Below are 19,344 nucleotides of genomic sequence, written 5' to 3' on the forward strand. Positions count from 1 at the left end.
TAAATATATTACTGACTATCTAGTATCTATGTCTACAGGAAATAATGCACTATGTATTTCTTGAGTCACTGTAATGTATAAAATCTTGACATCAATCTGTTTAAACCTCACTTATTTCTACTCAACCTCTCCTTTTTGTTTGTTTTGTGTTGTCCAGGCTGGAGTGCAGTAGTATAATCTCAGCTCACTGCAACCTCTGCCTCCTGGGTTCAATGATTCTTGTGCCTCAGCCTGCTGAGTAGCTGGGATTACAGGCATGCACCACTACACCTGGCTCATTTTTTTGCAATTTTAGTAGAGGTGAGGTTTCACCATGTTCGCCAGGCTGGTCTCGAACTCCTGGCCTCAAGTGATCCACCTGCCTTGGCCTCCCAAAGTGCTGGGATTGCAGGCCTGAGCCACCATGCCTGGCCAGCCTTTCCATTTTTACTCATTCTTCTACTTGTATCTCCTACAGCTCTCAAGCCTGACCAGGATTTCTGACTTCGTACTGTTGGAGTCTTAGCTGTGATTTGGAGTCCATTGCTAGAATTTAAAGGTCTGGTAGGGCAGGCTTAAATCAAATTCTAAAATTTAGTTCTGACAACATTATCTCAGATAAGATATGACTAGCAGTCACCCCAATCCTTGATTTATATGTTAAGGCTTTCTTCTACCTACTTGAGTTCTTTTTCCTAATTGTTGTTGTTATCTTAGATTTATATATTGTTTTTATATGTATTATAGTTTTGTTTTCACAATAGTTTAATCCATCCAGATTAGTCACTGCTTTTATTTTCATTGCTAACTTCAGGTCCAGGTTTATTTTTTCTTAAATAATGAGGCAAATAAACATTTATGAAAAAATGTTTTATAAAAGATAAAATTGAGGACTTTGAAACTAGTATTATAAGCTCTATCAAATTAGGTCTGGGCTACTCTAAAAATAAGTTGGCTGTGTTGCTCAGGCATGTGCTCTTTTTAGCCAAAGCCTTATTATCGCCAGGAGCTATGGAGAATTCTCAGTGAAATGAGAATTAAGCCTGAGTTTTTATGCCTGAAATACTGTTATGTAAAGGGTACTTAGATGCATATCATTGGCTCTTCTTGCATTGCTTATTAAGGAGAATTAGATGTGTATTCAAAGGAATGCTATTGTTTTATTATCAGTATCAGTATACTCAAGTGTGGTTGCATCTTGGGATCATTTTTTTTTCTTTAGAATTATAAGTGAATTCACAGTTGTTTTTTATTTTAAACAACTTTCCAGGAATATATATATAATGTCCAAAATGAGGACAAGTGCTACTAGAGACAGTTGCCTACTTGATAGGACTAAGGATGATTTATAAAATAATACTACCATTCTTATAGGTCTTGGGGAATCAGAGGAATCATTATAATAAATATGTTCTTAAATACAGGAGCAAGACTTGCAGTGTTTCCTGTATCAGTGATCTCCATATTCTTTTAATTATGTATTCCTAACAGGGGGAAAAAACCCTAAAATAAACAGAACAATTTGCGCTCTCATCTCGAATACAATAATGTGTATTTATTTGTGAATTTTTGCATATGCTACTGAAATACTATATTGTATGCTGTGTAATTATTGGTTAAGAAAGCGAAATCTGATGTTAGGATTTAAAACCTGCCTCTGTCGATGTGAAGTTGATCAAGCCACTGAAAAACAAACAGCATTCAACTCCTACACTTCAGTTTTCCCACTTATAAAATGGAGTGATAATTTTCTCTACCTTACTGGATTATTAAGTGAATTAATGCATTTGCTTAGAATAGTACCTGATTCATGATAAGTACTCCATAAATGTTATATTATTAATAATAAAATTATTCAAAAATAGAAATTGAAGAATGAGACTAAAAATAGATGTAAATGAAAGTTGTAAGATTTTCTTCTCAGACCTCAATGAATGGTCCTAATTACTGCCTACTTTGTCTTCCTCTACTCAGAGACCCACTAAAGCACCAAACACCACTACTTTGGTGATCATTGATCTAGGTAGTTTTGTGCTAGCAGCTATGTTGATTAAAACATGTACTTTTGAATTGCAGTTTTTAAAAATCACCCTTTTATTTTCGACATTGAACCTGTGATCTTCTTGATGCCTTAAAATGTTACTGTCAAGACGGAATACATTCAAGGAGATGTTTAACTGTGGGAATGTAAAATAACATGAGAAATTTGGCAAGAAACAAAATAATGCTGAAAGAATATGTGAGAATATTTAACAAGATTGTGCTGTTCTGACAAATAGAACAAATACTTGACAATTTTAAAGCCAGATACACAAAACTACTTGTTTTTTCTCTTTTATTTTTGAATACAATGATAGCCAAAGATTCATTCATTGAACAAGTATTTAATGAATGTCTGCTATCTGCTGTGGCCAGGCATAGTTTTAGTTGCAGGAGATGACAGCAGTGAACAAGACAAATCCCCTGACCCTATGGTGCTTACATTTTGTGGTGAAACCCCAGTAGATAGTAAATTGTAATGTCTTTCAGACTAAACTGTTTATTCATTCATTCATTTATTCATTTATTTTTGTGACAGAGTCTCTCACTCTGTCACCAAGGCTGGAGTGCAGTGGCATGATCTTAGCTTACTGCAACCTTCACCTCCCAGGTTCAAGCGATTCTCATGCCTCAGCCTCCTGAGTAGCTGAGATTACAGGTGTGCGCCACCACACCTGGCTAATTTTTGTATTTTTAGTAGAGACAGGGTTTCACCATATTGGTCAGGCTGATCTCTAACTCCTGACCTCAAGTGATCCACCGCCTCAGCCTCCTAAGTGGTGGCATTACAGGCGTGAGCCTCTGTGCCCAGCTTGGGTTAAATTCTTGATCTTCAAGGTCAAACTTTCAACAAGGAGATTATGAAGTATGTGAGGGATTTTCCACAATGAGAAAGGGGCCAGATGATTGATTTATCTTTGTTATTTTAATCTGGTTGAAAGGCTTAGGGAGACAATTCTGTTTACTGTTAAGGACTAAGAAACAAAGTCTGGAAATGCCATACACAATAGTCATGTACTACAAAGTAGTAGTGGAGTGGAGAGGAGACACAGTAATACACAGCATTATTTTGAGTGAGCTCCAGTTTTTCATTCTAACCCTTGACCTGAGGAGAAACAGCCGTCCTTTTTCACTGAGTCTTCTACAGAATGGAAATGTGACTCAGTTTATCAGCTCCCACAGGGCAGGCAGAGCTAGAGACTGTTTTAAGCTGGTTTGGGGAACCTCCATCCCAAGCACAGAGTGGATGCTGAAGGTTGTTCCCGGCATCCACTGGTGGTGACTGATGACTGGTCCTGGGCTCCCTGAGTCCTAGGCATCTCTTGATTCTCAGTGATGAACTCAGTTGGCCAGTGTGGATCTGTTGACAAATTACTCTGAATTACTCTAAGGTCTCTTTTGGCTTTATTCGCTAGTGTTTGAGTTTCTACAGGAACCTTTACATTTTTATTTTCTCTGAAGGAATCTCTTATCCTCCTGACATTCTATAATTGTAGGTGTTAAAATGCTTGTTTTCTCTCAGTGTCATCCAGTACAGATCTCTAACATTTGTGTGTGACTGGAGGCTGCCCAAGGCCCTGTTGCCTCACTTTCTTTGTCTTGATAGTGTTTGGCCCACAGTGGGTATTCAGAGACAGATTTTGTCTACAGATAGCATTATTCAGTTTGATTAACCATCTAATTCACCTAGAGGTTTAAATTAATCTTTCATGTATTTGGTATTAACTGTTTTTAAAAGTAATGTGTAAGTATGGGAAGCTTCCAAAGGTACAAGAGGATATACTATCTAAAAGTGCCTACTGTGATCCCCAGTCCTCTTCTCAGAGAAAAATACTGTTAGGAATTTCTTGTGATATATTCCAGAAATATTCAAAGCGTATATAAGACCATATGTATGTGCATGTATAAGTATATATATTCAGATGTATGAGTGTTTTTATATATAAACATAAATAGTACTTGCCAATTGTTTTGTGCCTTGCTTTTTTCATTTATGGCATTATGGAATAGGTAGCTGCAGTATATCAGAATGTAAGTTTTTATTTCTTTTTAATGACTTCATAGTATTCCAGTATATGGATGTACTATAATTAACTAATACTCTGTTTATGGGTGATTAGGTTTTTTTCAATCCAGATGCTCATGCAGTGCTCCAGAAAATATATTTGTACATACATCTTGGTGGTCTGGTACGAATAGATTTATAGGATACATTGTTAGAAGTAACTGTGTCAAAGGCATTTTTGCATATCTGGTGACTAAAATAGTATCTTATTGTGATGTTAATTAACATTTTCTTGGTTAAAGTGAGAAACATCTTTTTATATATTTATAGGTTTTGTTTCCTATTCTGTAAAACTCCTGTTTATTCATTTTTTGTTTTTCATTTGTTTGTTTTAGTCATGGAAGTCTCCCTGTGTTGCCCAGGCTGGCTTCGAACTCCTGGGCTCACCTGATCCTCCTGACTCAGCCTCCTGAGTAGCTGGGACTACAGGCATGCATCCTTGTGCCTGGCTCTTTCTTTTATCCGTTGTTTTGTTTGGGAGGTTTAACATTTATAAAATGGTTTTATAAGTGTTCTTTACATATTCTGGACACTAGTTTGCTGTTGTTTTTAATGTGCTGTTTTGTTATTTTTGGTTTGTTTTTATTCTTCATTATACTTCCTTTTTAAAAATTTAAAGGTTATTAAGGTAGAATTTACATACCATGAAATCCTTCCACTTGAAGATTAGTTCAGTAATTTTAGTCAGCTTATAGAGTTGTGAAACTATACCACAGTTCAATAGTAGAACATTTATATTACCCTAAAAGTACCCTACTGCCTGTTTGCATTTTATCCCTACTCCTCCTCCTACCCCTAGGCAACTACTGATCAGCTGTCACTATAAAATTAGATTTTCTGTATTTCATATGAGTAGAATCATACAACATGTAGTTTTTTTTTCTTTTCTTTTCTTTTTTTTTTTTTTTCTGAGATAAGATCTCATTCTGTCATCCAGGATGGAGTGCAGTGGCACAGTCATGGCTCATTGCAGCCTCGACCTCCCTGGGCTCAGGTGATCCTCCTATCTTAGCCTCCTGAGTAGCTGGGACTACAGGTGTGTGCTACCATGCCCAAGTACCTTTTTTTGCATTTTTTGTAGAGATGGAGTTTCGCCATGTTGCTCAGGCTGGTTTCGAATTCCTGGGCTCAAGTTATCTGCCTACCTCAGCCTCCCAAAGTGCTGGAATTGTAGGCGTGAGCCACTGTGCCTGGCCATGTCTTTCCTTTTCACTCAGTATACCGTGTTTGATGTTCATCCAGGCTGTAATGTGTATCAGTAGTTCTTTTCTTTTAATTGCTCAGTAGTACTTCATTGCGTTGATATGCCACAATTTGTTCATTCATCAGTTGATGGACATTTGAGTTGTTTTAAGTTTTTGGGTATTACAGATTAAGCTGCTGTAAACATATGTGTGCAAGTCTTTGTATTTATTGTGTTTGAGTACCTAGGAATGGAATGACTGGTGACATATGTTTGATTTTTAAGAAACTACCAAATGTTTCCAAAGTGGTTTTACCATTTACCACCAGCAGTCTGAGAGTTCAGGTTGTTCTGCATCCTTCCAACAGTTGGTATAGTCAGTTGTTTAATTTTAGCCATTCTAATACATGCATAGAAGTACCTCATTGTGATTTTATTTATTTATTTTTTTTTTTATTGAGACAGAGTCTTGCACTGTTGCCCAGGCTGGAGTGCAGTGGTGCAATCTCAGCTCACTGTAACCTCCACTTTCAGGGTTCAAGTGATTCTTGTGCCTCAGCTTCCCTAGTAGCTGGGGTTACAGGTGCACACCACCACGTCCAGCTAATTTTTGTATTTTTTAGTAGAGACAGGGTTTCACCATGTTGACCAGGCTGGTTTTGAACTCCTGACCTCAAGTGATCCCCCACCTCGGCCTCCCAAAGTGCTAGGATTACAGGCATCAGCCACCGCACCTGGCCCCTCATTGTGATTTTAGTTTGCATTTTCCTAAAACCTAATGAAGTTGAGTATCTCTATTCATGTGCTTACTTAACATCAATATATTTACTTTGGTGATATTTCTATTTGAATCTTTTGACCTTTGCTAAACAAGTTTGTCTTTTTATTGAATTGTAAGAGTTCTTTGTATATTCTGGATACAAGTCCTTTATCAAGTATATGATTAGCAAATATTTTTTCCCAGTGGTTTCCCTTTTCATTTTCTTAATGTGTCTTTTGAAACACAAAAGTTTTTAATAGTTGATGGAGTGCAATTTATCAAACTTTTTTCTTTTGTGGATCTTGCTTTTGGAGTTGTATATAAGAACTCTGTCCAACCACAGGTTGAAAACATTATCTCCTTTGTTTTTTTCTACAAGTTTTATAGTTTTAGCTGTTACATTTAGATCTGTGATCCATTTTGAAATAATTTGTGTGCATGGCTTGAAGTAAGGGTCTAAGTTCATTTTTCCTCCCCGCTGTGGATATACAGTTCTTAGTACCATTTATGAAAAGTCTTTTTCTCTGTTGAATTGTCTAAGCACCTTTGTTAAAAATCAATTGACCATGTAAGGATTTATTTCAGGATTCTCAATTCTGTTTCGTTGATCTTTATACCTATCCTGTGCCAATATCACAGCATCTTAATTACTATGACTTTATATTAAAAGTGTTGAAAATCTACAGACTCTATTCTTCCTTTTCAAAATTGTTTTAGATCTTTTTCATTTTCACAAAAATGTTTGGTCACCTTGTCAATTTCTGCAAAATGGTTTGTTTGGATTTTGATAGGTGTACAAGGAATTTATAGGTCAGTTTTCAAAGAAATGCTGTTTTGACAGTACTTTATCTTCCAATCCCTGAATATTAAGAGTCTTTCCATTTATTTAGATCTTTACTTTCTCTCAGTAATGTTTTGCAGTTTTCAGTGTATAAGTCTTGACTTTCTTCTGTTGAATTTATTCTTAATGTGTTTTATTCTTCTAGATGCTATTATGGGTATAATTATTTTATTATTTTTCAGAATATTGATGTGTAGAAATGTATGTCATTTTCGTATGTTGATCTTGTATCTTGAAACCTTGCTAAACTAATTTATTACACTCATTAGTGGTTTTTGGTAAATTCTGTTGGATTTTCCACGTAGACAGTTATGTTATCTGAAAATAATGACAGTTTTACTTCTTCCTTTCCAATGTGGTTGCTTTTTATTTATTTTTCTTGCCTTATTGTAATGGCTGGAACCGATAGTACAATTTATTTTTACTTATTTTTTTTTGCGACAGAGTCTTAGTGTCACCTAGCCTGGAGTGCAGTGTCGCACTCTTGGCTTACTTCAACTTCTGCCTCCCAGGCTGAGGTGATCATCCTACCTCAGCCTCCTTAGTGGCTGGGACCACAGGCACATGCCACCATGCCCAGCTAATTTTTTGTAATTTTGTTAGAGACAGGGTTTTGCCATGTTGCCCAGGCTGGTCTTGAGCTCCTGAACTCAAGTGATCTACCTGCCACGGCCTCCAAAAAAGTGCTGGGATTACAGGTGTAGGCCACTGCGCCCAGCCTATAGTGCAGTTTAAATAAATGTGAGAGCAGACATTCTGGGCTTGTTCCTGAGCTTCAGGGCAGAGCATTCAGTCTTTCATCATAAGCATATTAGCTGTAGGTTTTTGCTAGATGGCCATTTTTCAGGATAAGGGAGTTTTATTCTATTCCTAATTTGCTAAGAGCTTTTATCAGGAATGGATGTTAAATTTTGTCAAATGCTTTTTCAATTGATATGTGGCTTATCTTTTATCAGTTAACAGATTGTATTGATTGTTTAAGATTATATTAGCCTTTCATTCTTGGGATAAACTTCACCTGGTCATGGTGTATTCTTTTTATATATTGCTGGAGGTAATATTCTTTTTCTTTTTCTGTTTTTTTTTTTTTTTTTTTTGGAGATAGAGTCAGTCTCTGTTGCCCTGGCTGTAGGGCAGTGGCATGATCTCAGCTCCCTGCAACCTCTGCCTCCTGGGTTCCAGCAATTCTCCTGCCTCAGCCTCCCGAGTAGCTGTGACTACAGGCGGCTGGCACTGCACCAGCTAATTTTTGTATTTTTAATAGAGACAGGGTTTCGCCATGTTGGCCAGGCTGATCTTGAACTTCTGATTTCAAGGTCAGAGGTGAGTGATCTGCCCGCCTCGGCCTCCCAAAGTGCTGGGATTACAGGCATGAGCCCCCACACCCAGCTTGGAGTTAATTTTCTGATAGTTTGATTTTGTGTCCATGTTCATAAAGGATATTGGCCTGTAGTTTACTCTTGGCCTGTAGTTTACTTTTCATGTACTGTCTTTAAAAAATTTAAATCAGGACAATACTGGCCTCAAAATGAGCAGGAAAACATCTTTTCTCTTTTATTTTCTGGTATATATTGTATAGAGTTGCTTTATATTTTCTTTAAATGTTTGGTAGAATTTTCCAGTGAAATCATCTGGGTCTGGAAATTTTTTTGCCGGAGGTTTTTTCCAGCTGTGAATTAATTTTGTCAATAGCTATAGAATATTTGGGTTATTTATTTCTTCTTGGGCCAATTTCGATAGTTTGTGACTTTCACAGGATTAAATCATTTAATCTAAATTTTAAGCTATGTGTGAAGAGTTGTTTGTAGTATTCCATTATCTTTTTAATGTCTATAGACTCTGTTGTAACATCCTCTCTTTCATTACTTATAATGGTGATTTTTGCCTTGTCTCTTTGAAAAATCAGTTTGGTAAGAGGTTACCAGTTTCATGTATCTTTTCAGGGAACTGACTTATGGTTTCATTGGTTTTTCAATTTACTGATTTCTCCACTTTAGTATTTTTTCCCTTCTAACTGCCTTGAGTTTGTTTGGCTCCTTTTCTCACTTTCTTAAGGTAGAAGATTATATTCCAAGAGTTTTATGTTAATCTAAGCATTTAATGCTATACATGTTGTTCAGTCTTGTTTTAACTGCATTTCACAAATTTTGGTATGTGTATTTTCATTTTCATTAAGTTCAAAATATTTTTTTTCTTTTTCTTTTCTTTTTTTTTTGAGACAGGGTCTCACTGTGTCCCCCAGACTGGGATGCGATAGCATGATCGCAGCTCCCTACAGCCTCAACCTCCTGGGCTTGTGTGATTCTCCCACCTCAGCCTCCTGAGTAGTTGGGACTACAGGTGCACACCGCCACACCTGGCTAATTTTTGTATTTTTTTGGAGAGACAGGGTTTTGCCATGTTTCCCATGCTGATCTTAAACTCCTGAGCTCAAGAGATCTGCCTCCCTTGGCCTCCCAGAGTGTGGGGATTACAGGCATGAGCCACCACACCCAGCCCTATTCTTTTCGAGTACACATGGAACACTAACCAAGATAGACTATGTCCTTAGTTCTAAACCAGTCTGGAATTAAACTAGAAATCTATAACAGAAAGATATATGGAAGATTTGAGGGAAATTAGAAAATATCATTTTGGCCAGATGTGGTCACATACACCTGTGGTCCCAGCTATTGGGGAGGCGGAGGTGGGAGGATCACCTGAGCCCAGGAGGTGAAGGTGGCACTGAGCTGTGTTTGCACCACTCTGCTCTGTCCTGGGCAACAGAGTGAGAGGTTTCACCAAAAAAAAAAAAAAAAGAGTAGTATTCTGTTTTTGTTGGGATAGTGTTCTTTAAATATATCTCTTTGTATGATTTTTATTTTAGTGGTTGCTCCAGGCATTTATAATATACATACTTTTCATAGTGTGTAGAATTAATATCTTACCACTTAAAGTAGAATATACATACCTTGCCACCATATAGTCCCTTTGCCTTTTCTCCCCTTATGTTTTCATATTTCATATGTATTGTATCTGCATACATTGGAAATATTATCAGACAATCTAAAATTTTTGCTATCATCCATTATACATATTTAAAACTCTGGAGTGGGCTGGGTGTGGTCCCTTACGCCTATAATCCTAGCACTTTGGGAGGCCGAGGCAGGCGGATCACGAGATCAGGAGATTGAGACCACCTTGGTTAACACAGTGAAACTCCGTCTCTACTAAAAATACAAAAAATTTGCTGGGCGTGGTGGTGGGCGCCTGTAGTAAGGCAGGCGAATCACTTGAACCCGGAAGGCGGAGGTTGCAGTGAGCCGAGATTGTGACTCTGCACTGTAGTCTGGGCGACAGAGCGAGACTCCGTCTCAACCATTGTGGAAAACAGTGTGGTGATTCCTCAAGGATCTAGAACTAGAAATACCATTTGACCCAGCCTCCCCATTACTGGGTATATACCCAAAGGATTATAAATCACGCTGCTATAAAGACACATGCACACGTATGTTTATTGCAGCACTATACACAATAGCAAAGACTTGGAATCAACCCAAATGTCCATCAGTGACAGACTGGATTAAGAAAATGTGGCACATATACACCATGGAATACTATGCAACCATAAAAAAGGATGAGTTTGTCTCCTTTGTAGGGACATGGATGCCGCTGGAAACCATCATTCTCAGCAAACTATCTCCAAGAACAGAAAACCAAACACCGTATGTTCTCACTCATAGGTGGGAATTGAACAATGAGATCACTTGGACACAGGAAGGGGAACATCACACACCAGGGCCTATTGTGGGGAGCGGGGAGGGGGAGGGATAGCATTAGGAGATATACCTAATGTAAATGATGAGTTAATGGGTGCAGCTCACCAACATGGCACATGTATACATATGTAACAAACCTGCACATTGTGCACATGTACCCTAGAACTTAAGTATAATAAAAAAAAAAAAAAAAAGCAAACACTCTGGAGTAGAGAAGACTAGTTCATTATATTACCCAGTGTTTACCATTTCTGTTGTTCTTGTTATTCTTTTCCTTCATTCCTGGTATTCTGAGTTCTTCTACAGTATAATTTCCCTGAATGATAGAACATTCATTAGCATTTCTTTTAGAGGAAGTCTTCTGTCAATTCTTTTTCTTCCCCTGGGAATGCCTTTCTTTTACCTTCTTTCCTGAATGATATTTTCTCTGGATATAACATTCTGTATTCATAATCCTTTTCCTTAAGCACTTTAAAACTGTTGTTCTGCTTCTTTTAGGATTCCATGATTTCCAATGAGAAATTAGCAGTAAATTTGAATCGTTCTCCTGTAACTAGTGCATCATTTTCTCTGCCTGCTTTTAAGATTTATTTATTTTTTTAGTTTTTCACAGTTTAACGATGTGTCTGGGCATGGATTTCGAACTCATTTGACTTTATCCTTTTGGGGTTTACTAAGCTTGGTAAATCTTTTCCCAAATTTTTGACGTATTCAGCCATTATTTCTTCAATTTTTTTTTTTTTTTTTTTTTTTTTGAGACAGGATCTTGCTTTGTAGCTCAGGCTGGAGTGCAGTGGCATGAACAGAACTCATGGCAGCCTTGACCTCCCAGGATCAAGCAGTCCTCCCACCTCAGCCTCCCATGTAGTCAAATATTTTTTTCTGCAGAACACTCTTTCTTTTAGGACTCAAAAGACATGAATGTAAATTTTTATTTTCCTAAAGGTCCACAACTTTCTGTTCTTCCATTCTTATTTTTTCTGTTTTTCAGATTTGATTATTTCTGTTGATCCGCCTTCAAGTTTACTCTTTCCTCTGTCCGTTCTACTATCAAGCCCACTCAGCGATTATTTCTGTTCTAAGATTTCCATTTCATTTTCTTTTCTTTTCTTTTTTTTTCTTGCTGAGACTTTTTTACATTCATTTGAACATTTGAGCAGTGTTATTAGAGCACGGTTATAATGGGTGATTTGAAGTGGTTTCCTGAGAATTCCAGTAATTGTGTCATCTTGGGGTTCACTTCATGGTTTATCTTTTCCCTTATGAGTTGCTTACATTTCCCTAGTTTTCTGTTGAGTGATTTTGGATTGTATCCTGGACATTAAAATATTATGAGATCCCAGATCTTATTTAAATCCTAAGAAGAATGTGATTTTTAATTTTTTTTTTATTTTTTTTAAGCAAACAGTCTTGTTAGGTTCAAGTTCTGATTAGCCTTCTTTAGGTTGTTTCTTCAGTTCAATTTTTTTTTAAAGACAGAGTTTCACTCTGTCGCCCAGGCTGGAGGATAGTGGCGCAATCTCGGCTCACTGCAATTCTGGGTTCAAGCAATTCTTGTGCCTCAGCCTTCCGAGTAGCTGGGATTACAGATGTGCACCAGCAGGCCCAGCTAATTTTTGTATTTTTAGTAGAGATGGGGTTTCACCATGTTGGTCAGGCTGGTCTCAAACTCCTGGCCTCATGTGATCTGCCCACCTCAGCCTCCCAAAATGCTGGGATTACATGTGTGAGCCACCATGCCTGGCTGTCAGTTCAAGTTTTAAAGACTTTGTCGTGTCATGCTGTTTGGATCTGTCTCAAATGTGCTATTCTGTGACCTTGGCAGTAGTTTACCCCATAGTCAGTTCCCAAAGCCTTTGGTATGCTGATTAGGGTCAGATCTGTACAGCTCATAAGCGAGCCTAAGAGTTTATATACCACCTTATAGGATTTCTCCCTTGAGTTTTCTCTCTCTGATTTCCTCAGAATTTTCCGTGTCCTTAGGGTCCCCCTTCCTGGTTTTCTGGCTAGAAAATACAGACCTTGGTTCCCCTTCTGTGCTATGCAATTACAGTTCCTGTAATTGTATCTGCATCTGTTATCAAGCAGCAAGAGGACAAAGAGAGGAGAAAAGTAGTGAGGATATTTCCCCTGTTAATGAGACCACAGTGCCTTTGGTAAGAAAATAATGATTCCCCTCCTTCAAAGTTTTAGTTACCACCTTGCCACTGTTTTCACTCTGGCACTTCTGCTTCCATATAGTAGACTGGGGATTGGAGCAGGAAAGAACATAGGGAAAAATGAAAAGAAAGGGATTTTCCTCACTCTTTGATCCTTAGGAGTTTCTTTTTTCATATCTCAGCAGAAAATGAATCTACCTTGATATTAATATTGTATTCTGGCTCTCTGATGCCTAGTATTTACATGAACTATCATTTTCTATTTTTTTGTTTTCCAGTCTGTGTCTTTAAATGTGATTTCTTTTAGATATTTGTAATTGACTCATTTTTATCCATTCTGACATTCTTAAACAATTTAAAATGTAATGCATATTATAAGTTTTTCCATATTATGATTTGTTTTCTGTATGTCCTGTTTCTTGTCTCCCTTTTCTGCTTTTTTCCTGCCTTCTTTCCAGTTAGTTTTGTGCATTTTATTTCATTTTTCGTTTTATATTTACTCTTGGCTTTCTTTTATTTTCTTTGTGTTTACTCTGGTTTACAATATACAATTTCATCATCTACCTTCAAATATTTTACTACTTCCCATGTAAAATAAGACCGTTACAATAACATACTCCCATTTCTTCCTATCTTTTTGCTACTGTTGTTAAAATTTTACTTCTATCTTTGTTATAAGCTCTACTTTTTTTTCTTTAAACCATCAAGTATATTTAAAAGACATTAAACAATGAGGAAAAGTCTCCTTGGTTAACCCATACATTACTATTTACACTCTTTTTTCCTTTATGTAGATCTAAATTTTCATCTGGCATTTTCCTTTCTCCTCAATAACTAAGATCTCTTATAGTACAGGTTTTTAAGGCTTCTTACAATGCAGGTCTGTGGGGAATTAATTCTTCTTTTGTCTCATAATGTTGTTATTTTGACTTCATTTTCTCTGAATATAGAACTTTAGGTTGACAAGTTTTTTTCCTGTCTGTATTTTGAAGATGTTATTCCATTGTTGCCTGGATTGAATACTTTCTGGCAAGATGTCAGTAGTCTTGTTTATAATGTTTCCTTTATATGAAGTGACCTTTTTCTCTGGGTGCTTTTAAATTTTCTCTTTATCTTTAATTTTCAACAAGTTAATTATGCTTTGGTGTGGAGTTTGTATGTCATGTCTGACGGGTTTTTGTGAAGTTCTTAAATAGGTGGATTTGTAGTTTTTAATCAGTTTAGGAAATTCTAGTCATTATTCACATTTCTTTTTCTGTTTTGTTCTCTTTTTTGGTGTTCCTCCTTGGTATTCCAGTTATACATGGTTGATTACATGATATTGTCCCAGGGAGACTTAGTTTATTTCATTATATGTTTCATTTTATGTAGATTCTGATGCTGTGTCTTAAAGTTTATTAGTCTTTTCTTCTGCAGTGTATAATTTGCTGTTAATCTATACAGTGAGAAATTTTCATTTTATATATTGACTATTTTGTGTCTAGAATTTTCATTGCACTCTTTTTTATATCTTCAATTTTCTCATACTTTTTATTTCCATTAAGTTCTTATACAATTACATTTGTGTCCCTGGTCTATAATTTCTGCCATTTCTGAATCTGTTTCTGTTGGCTAATTTTTCTTCTGAGTATGACATCTTATTGTGATCTTTGTACTTTTTGATAAGTGGAACATTGTGAGTGTTACATTGTTGATTGTCTGGATTTTACATTTCTTTAAAGCATGACAGGCTTTTTTTTTTTTGAGACAGGGTTGCCCAGTATGGAGTGCAGTGATGTGATCATAACTCACTGTAAAACCAAACTCCAGGGCTTAAGTGATCCCCCTAACTCAGCCTCCCATATATCTGGGACTACAGGTGCACTCCCATACCTACCTAATTTAAAAAAATTTTTGTAGTGGTGGAGTCTCATTATGTTGCTGAGGCTGGTCTTGAACTCCCGGCCTAAAGTGATCCTCCCACTTTGGCCTCCCAAAGCACTACAATTTCAGGTATGAGCCACTGTGCCTGCTCAAGAGTGGCAGGCATTTAAGTTACTTGTGGCTCACTTTGATTCCTTTGAGCGTTTTTGTTTTTATTCTTTAGCATTAATAGCGTGCATCTAAAGTAACTTCTACTTGAGGGTTAGTTCAGCCATATTTCAAAGCTTAAATTGCTCCTTTATTGATGGATGCAGTGGCTCAAGCCTGTAATCCCAGCACTTTGGGAGACTGAGATGAGCAGATCACAAGGTCAAGAGATCGAGACCATACTGACAACATGGGGAAACCCCATCTCTACTAAAAATACAAAAATTAGCTGGGCATGGTGGTGCACGCCTGTAGTCCCACCAGCTACTCAGGAGGCTGAGGCAGGAGAATCTCTTGAACCTGGGAGGCCGAGGTTGCAGTGAGCTGAGATTGCACCACTGTACTCCACCCTGGCTACAGAGCGAGACTCCATCTCACAAAAAAAAAAAAAAATGCTCCTTTATTTATCCAGCCTTGATGAGTTTTTCCCTATGCATACGCCTAGAACAGTAAAGACTCAAGGACATTGACAGGCAGGTAGCTGGAGATTGTTCTTTGTATAGCTCCCTTATCATCAGAATTCAGCCCTACAGCCTCCAGCGGTTCAATCTCCCTAAACTCTAACTTAATCTCCTCAATTTAGCAATTATGTTCTCCCTCTGCATCTGCTGTCAAGAAGGGGTTGCCAGTTAGAAAGTTTGAATCAGTTGTAGGGATCACATCTTGGAGATCACAGGCCTGCATTGTCTGTGGTCTTGTGTCTGAGAATATTCTCTTCATTTATTTTGCTCAGTTTCCAAATTGTTTATGATTGGTGGCTAGAAGTTATATTAGTATTAGTACTGGTATCTTCTTAATTTGCCTCCCTCTTATTACATGTTTTTTAAAAATAAAGAATATTAGAATCAACTTTCTTGATTAAAAATATCCTATTTGTATGTAATGCTGTTAAGGGTAGATTAATGTAGGGAGAACTGGTATCTTGATGGTATTCAACCTTGATAGCCAAGTAAAGTAGCATATATCTTTATAATTTTATCATATTAAGTTAGTATCCATCTATTCCTATTTTGAGTTTTACCAAAAACTGATGTGTACTTTCTTATGTCTTTTTGTATGAGAGTAGTCATGAATTTTTTTTGATCTATTAATTTATATTTATAGATTTCCTATAGATTTATACCTTCCTGATATAAACAGGAATTCCATAGTACATTATTACTTTAAATAAACTACATCTTATATGCTGTTACTTTATTTTGGATTTTTGCATAGATACTTGATTACTTTTGACGACTTTAAAATTCAGATTCCAAGCCCTCATTTAGAATCTTTAAATAAATAGGCTTTGAAAGTCTTGAAAGGGGAAGAATTTTCAGAATGTATGAGGTAAATGCGTTATTGTGATCCTTGGTTACTTTAATACTAACATTTATTTTAATGTATTAATGTTCATATTCTTGTTTGAAAATAATTGGTAAAAGAATCATTTTGTTATTCATTTTGCTTGTATGACAGGTATTTACTTTTTTACATAAAGAGAAGTAGGCTTCTCGGCTGGGCGGGTGGCTTATGTGAGCCTGTAATCACAGCATTTTGGGAGGCCGAGCTGGGAGGATCCCTTGAGCCCAGGAGTTCAAGACCAGCCTGGGCAACATGGTGGAATCCCATCTCTACAGAAAAATACAAAAATTAGCCTGGGCAAGAGAATGAAACCCTGTCTCAAAAAAAGAAAAGGAAAAAGAGAATTAGGCTTCCTTTTATTAACTCTTTTCAATAGCATGTGCTTGTGTTATAAAATATAGGTGAAAACTGTTTGTTTTTGTTTGTTTGTTTGTTTTCGGGTGGTTTTTTTTTTTTTTTTTATGAGACAAGGTCTCATTCTGTCACCAGGCTGGAGTGCAGTGACATGTTCTTGGCTCACTGCACCCTCAACCTCCTGGGCTCAAGCAGTCCTCTCATATCAGCTTCCAGAGTAGCTGGGACCACAGATGCGTGCCATCACCCCTGGCTTATTTATTTAGTAGAGATGGAGTCTATGTTGCCCAGGCTAGTCTCGAGCTCCTGAACTCAAGTGACCCACCCAAAGTGCTGGAATTACAGGCATGAGCCACCACACTTAGCCAAAGCCTGCATTTTTATGTATAGATTTATCAGAAAACAAATTTAACCACCCATCTCAATATAGAACTGTCTCATTCACCCCGGGAATGGTGGCTCATCCCTGTAATCCCATGATTTGGGGAGACTGAGACAAGGAGTTTGAGACCCGCCTGTGCAACATAGTGAAACCCCGTCTCTACAAGAAATAAAAAATTAGCCAGACTTCGTGGCATGTACCTGTAGTCTCAGCTACTTGGAAGGCTGAGGTGGGAGGATCGCTTGAGCCCAGGAGATTGGGACTGCAGTGAGCCATGATTGTGCCACTCTACTCCTGCCTAAGCAACAGAGCAAGGCTCTGTTTCAAACCCCTCCTCTGCCCAAAACTGTCTAATTCTGTATAACTCAGTTACATGAGATGTTTTTCCTTCTCACAGGTTCAGTTTAATATGCAGTTTACAAAACCAAATGCATCACTAGGAGACGTTCGGTCAGGAGCAACTATTAGTATGCCTTGCTCAACTGATAAGGAAAAGTAAGTACTTAATGACATAAAATTTAATGTTTGCAATTTTGAAGGCCATCTTAAAGAATTTTTCTCAGTGCTTGAGAGCTGTGATACCCACCTGTCTACCTGAGACATTGCAAGTTACTGATCAGTGGAATTTAAGTTGAATCACTCTTAGCTATAAAAAAGAGATTTCTCCTATTTTTCCTGTTTCCTCCAACAATCTACTCATTTTTTTTTAATGTGGGATATGCTTAGATAGTAAAATTTTATTTGTTGAAAGAGATTTTCCTACGTAACTGAAGACTGGTCTTTCAGATATTCTCAGATATTTTCACAGAAATTTTTAAACATTCTTGATGGTCAGCTGTTTTTGTTTTCTTATATGGCTACGTCTGCCCCTGGAAGCTCTCCATTTTTCTGACTTACTGCTTTCAGTATAATCTAATCTAAAATACCAGCTAGTTAATATGCTAGAAATATGCAGAGAATGAGTAAAAAGGTTTGTGAGATTTTCCTATAGATAACATAAATAAGCTTTAATGCCTTTTTGCAACCCTGGTTTTTAAACAGGGTTTACATAGTGAAGTCTGTTGATTCAATGACTTGTGGTTAAATCAAACCACTCATACAGACAAACTTTTATCTCTGGGTAAGCTTCATGTTTGTAATTTATTATTACTAATATACTTATTTATTAAATTTAATGACTTTAAGGCCTGTCTGCCGATACTCATTATCATGAGCTATCACCATCCCAGTTCTACATTACAAACTAAATTACTAATATAGCTCAAAGAGGGTTCCATCCCCAGCTCTCAGCTTTTATTCATTGGATCATGATGTGTTAAAATAGTTAATGTTTGTGGCTGGTCACAGTGGCTCACGCCTGTAATCTCAACACTTTGGGAGGCCAAGGTGGGTGGATCACTTGAGGCCAGGAGTTCAAGACCAGCATGGCCAACATGGTGAAATCCCATCTCTACTAAAAATACAAAAATTAGCCGGGTGTGGTGGGCATCTGTAATCTCAGTTACTCAGGAGGCTGAGGCATGAGAATCGCTTCAACCCAGGAGGCAAGAAGTTGCAGTGAGCTGATTGCACGACTGCATTCCATCCTGGGCAATAGAGCAAGAATCTGTCTCAAAAAAATAAATAGAAAAAATAATTTTAAAAAGTTCGTATTTGTGAGCCTCCGTTTTTTAAAAAGATCAAAATTCACTTATTCACAGGGAGAGTACCTTGAATTCCTGTTAATGGTAGCATATCATAATGTTTAGTATATTTAATTCATCATAGGCCAGGCATGATGGTGTACGTACACCCTCCCAGCTACTCAGGAGGCTGAGGCAGGAGGATCACTTGAGTCTTGGAGGTCGAGACTGCAGTGAGCCATGATCCTGCCACTGCACTCCAGCCTGGGGGCCCTGCCTCAAAAGAAAAAAGGAAAAGAAAAAAAAAAGCCAGACAATGTGGTACATGCTTGTAGTCCCAGCTGCTTGAGAGGCTGAGGGATCACTTGAGCCTAGGAGTTGGAGTCTGTAGTAAGCTATGATCAGTCATATCACTGCACTCCAAACTGCATCACAAAGCAAGAACCTGTCTCAAAAAAAAAAAAAAAAATTATAGAGCAGTTTTACTAGCAGAGAATATGACAATCATATTTGTAATATGAAGTCAAACATAACCATCTCTCCATAAAATTAGGACTGTTCAGTGATTTTGACTTTTTTCTGGTTATTTTGTCAGCTAGCAAAAAGTGGCACCGGGTATCAAACATTAAAGAAAAAAATAGAAAAAGAGTCTATTCACCCACTTATTTTCTGAAAATTGGGTTAAGAGCAACCATCATTTAATTTTAAGGATTGATTTATTCTCATTGTTTTGCAAGAGCCTTTAACTTATTACAAGTAATACTAGGGAAACCATTAACACTGGACA

General features: G+C 37.3%; 1 protein-coding gene across 7 annotated transcripts in view; it reads left to right on the forward strand.

The window, feature by feature from the left end:
• Nucleotides 1–19,344, forward strand: part of SASS6 (SAS-6 centriolar assembly protein) — a 59,268-nt gene that overhangs the window by 28,101 nt on the left and 11,823 nt on the right. For all 7 annotated transcript variants that reach the window (XM_033197185.1, XM_033197184.1, XM_033197182.1 and 4 more), the window contains one exon: nucleotides 17,333–17,430. In XM_033197185.1, the coding sequence (XP_033053076.1) occupies nucleotides 17,333–17,430 (98 nt within the window). The remainder of the gene's footprint in view (nucleotides 1–17,332; nucleotides 17,431–19,344) is intronic.

Source organism: Trachypithecus francoisi, unplaced genomic scaffold (assembly GCF_009764315.1).
Source record: "Trachypithecus francoisi isolate TF-2019V2 unplaced genomic scaffold, Tfra_2.0 Lachesis_group5, whole genome shotgun sequence".
NCBI lineage: Eukaryota > Metazoa > Chordata > Mammalia > Primates > Cercopithecidae > Trachypithecus > Trachypithecus francoisi.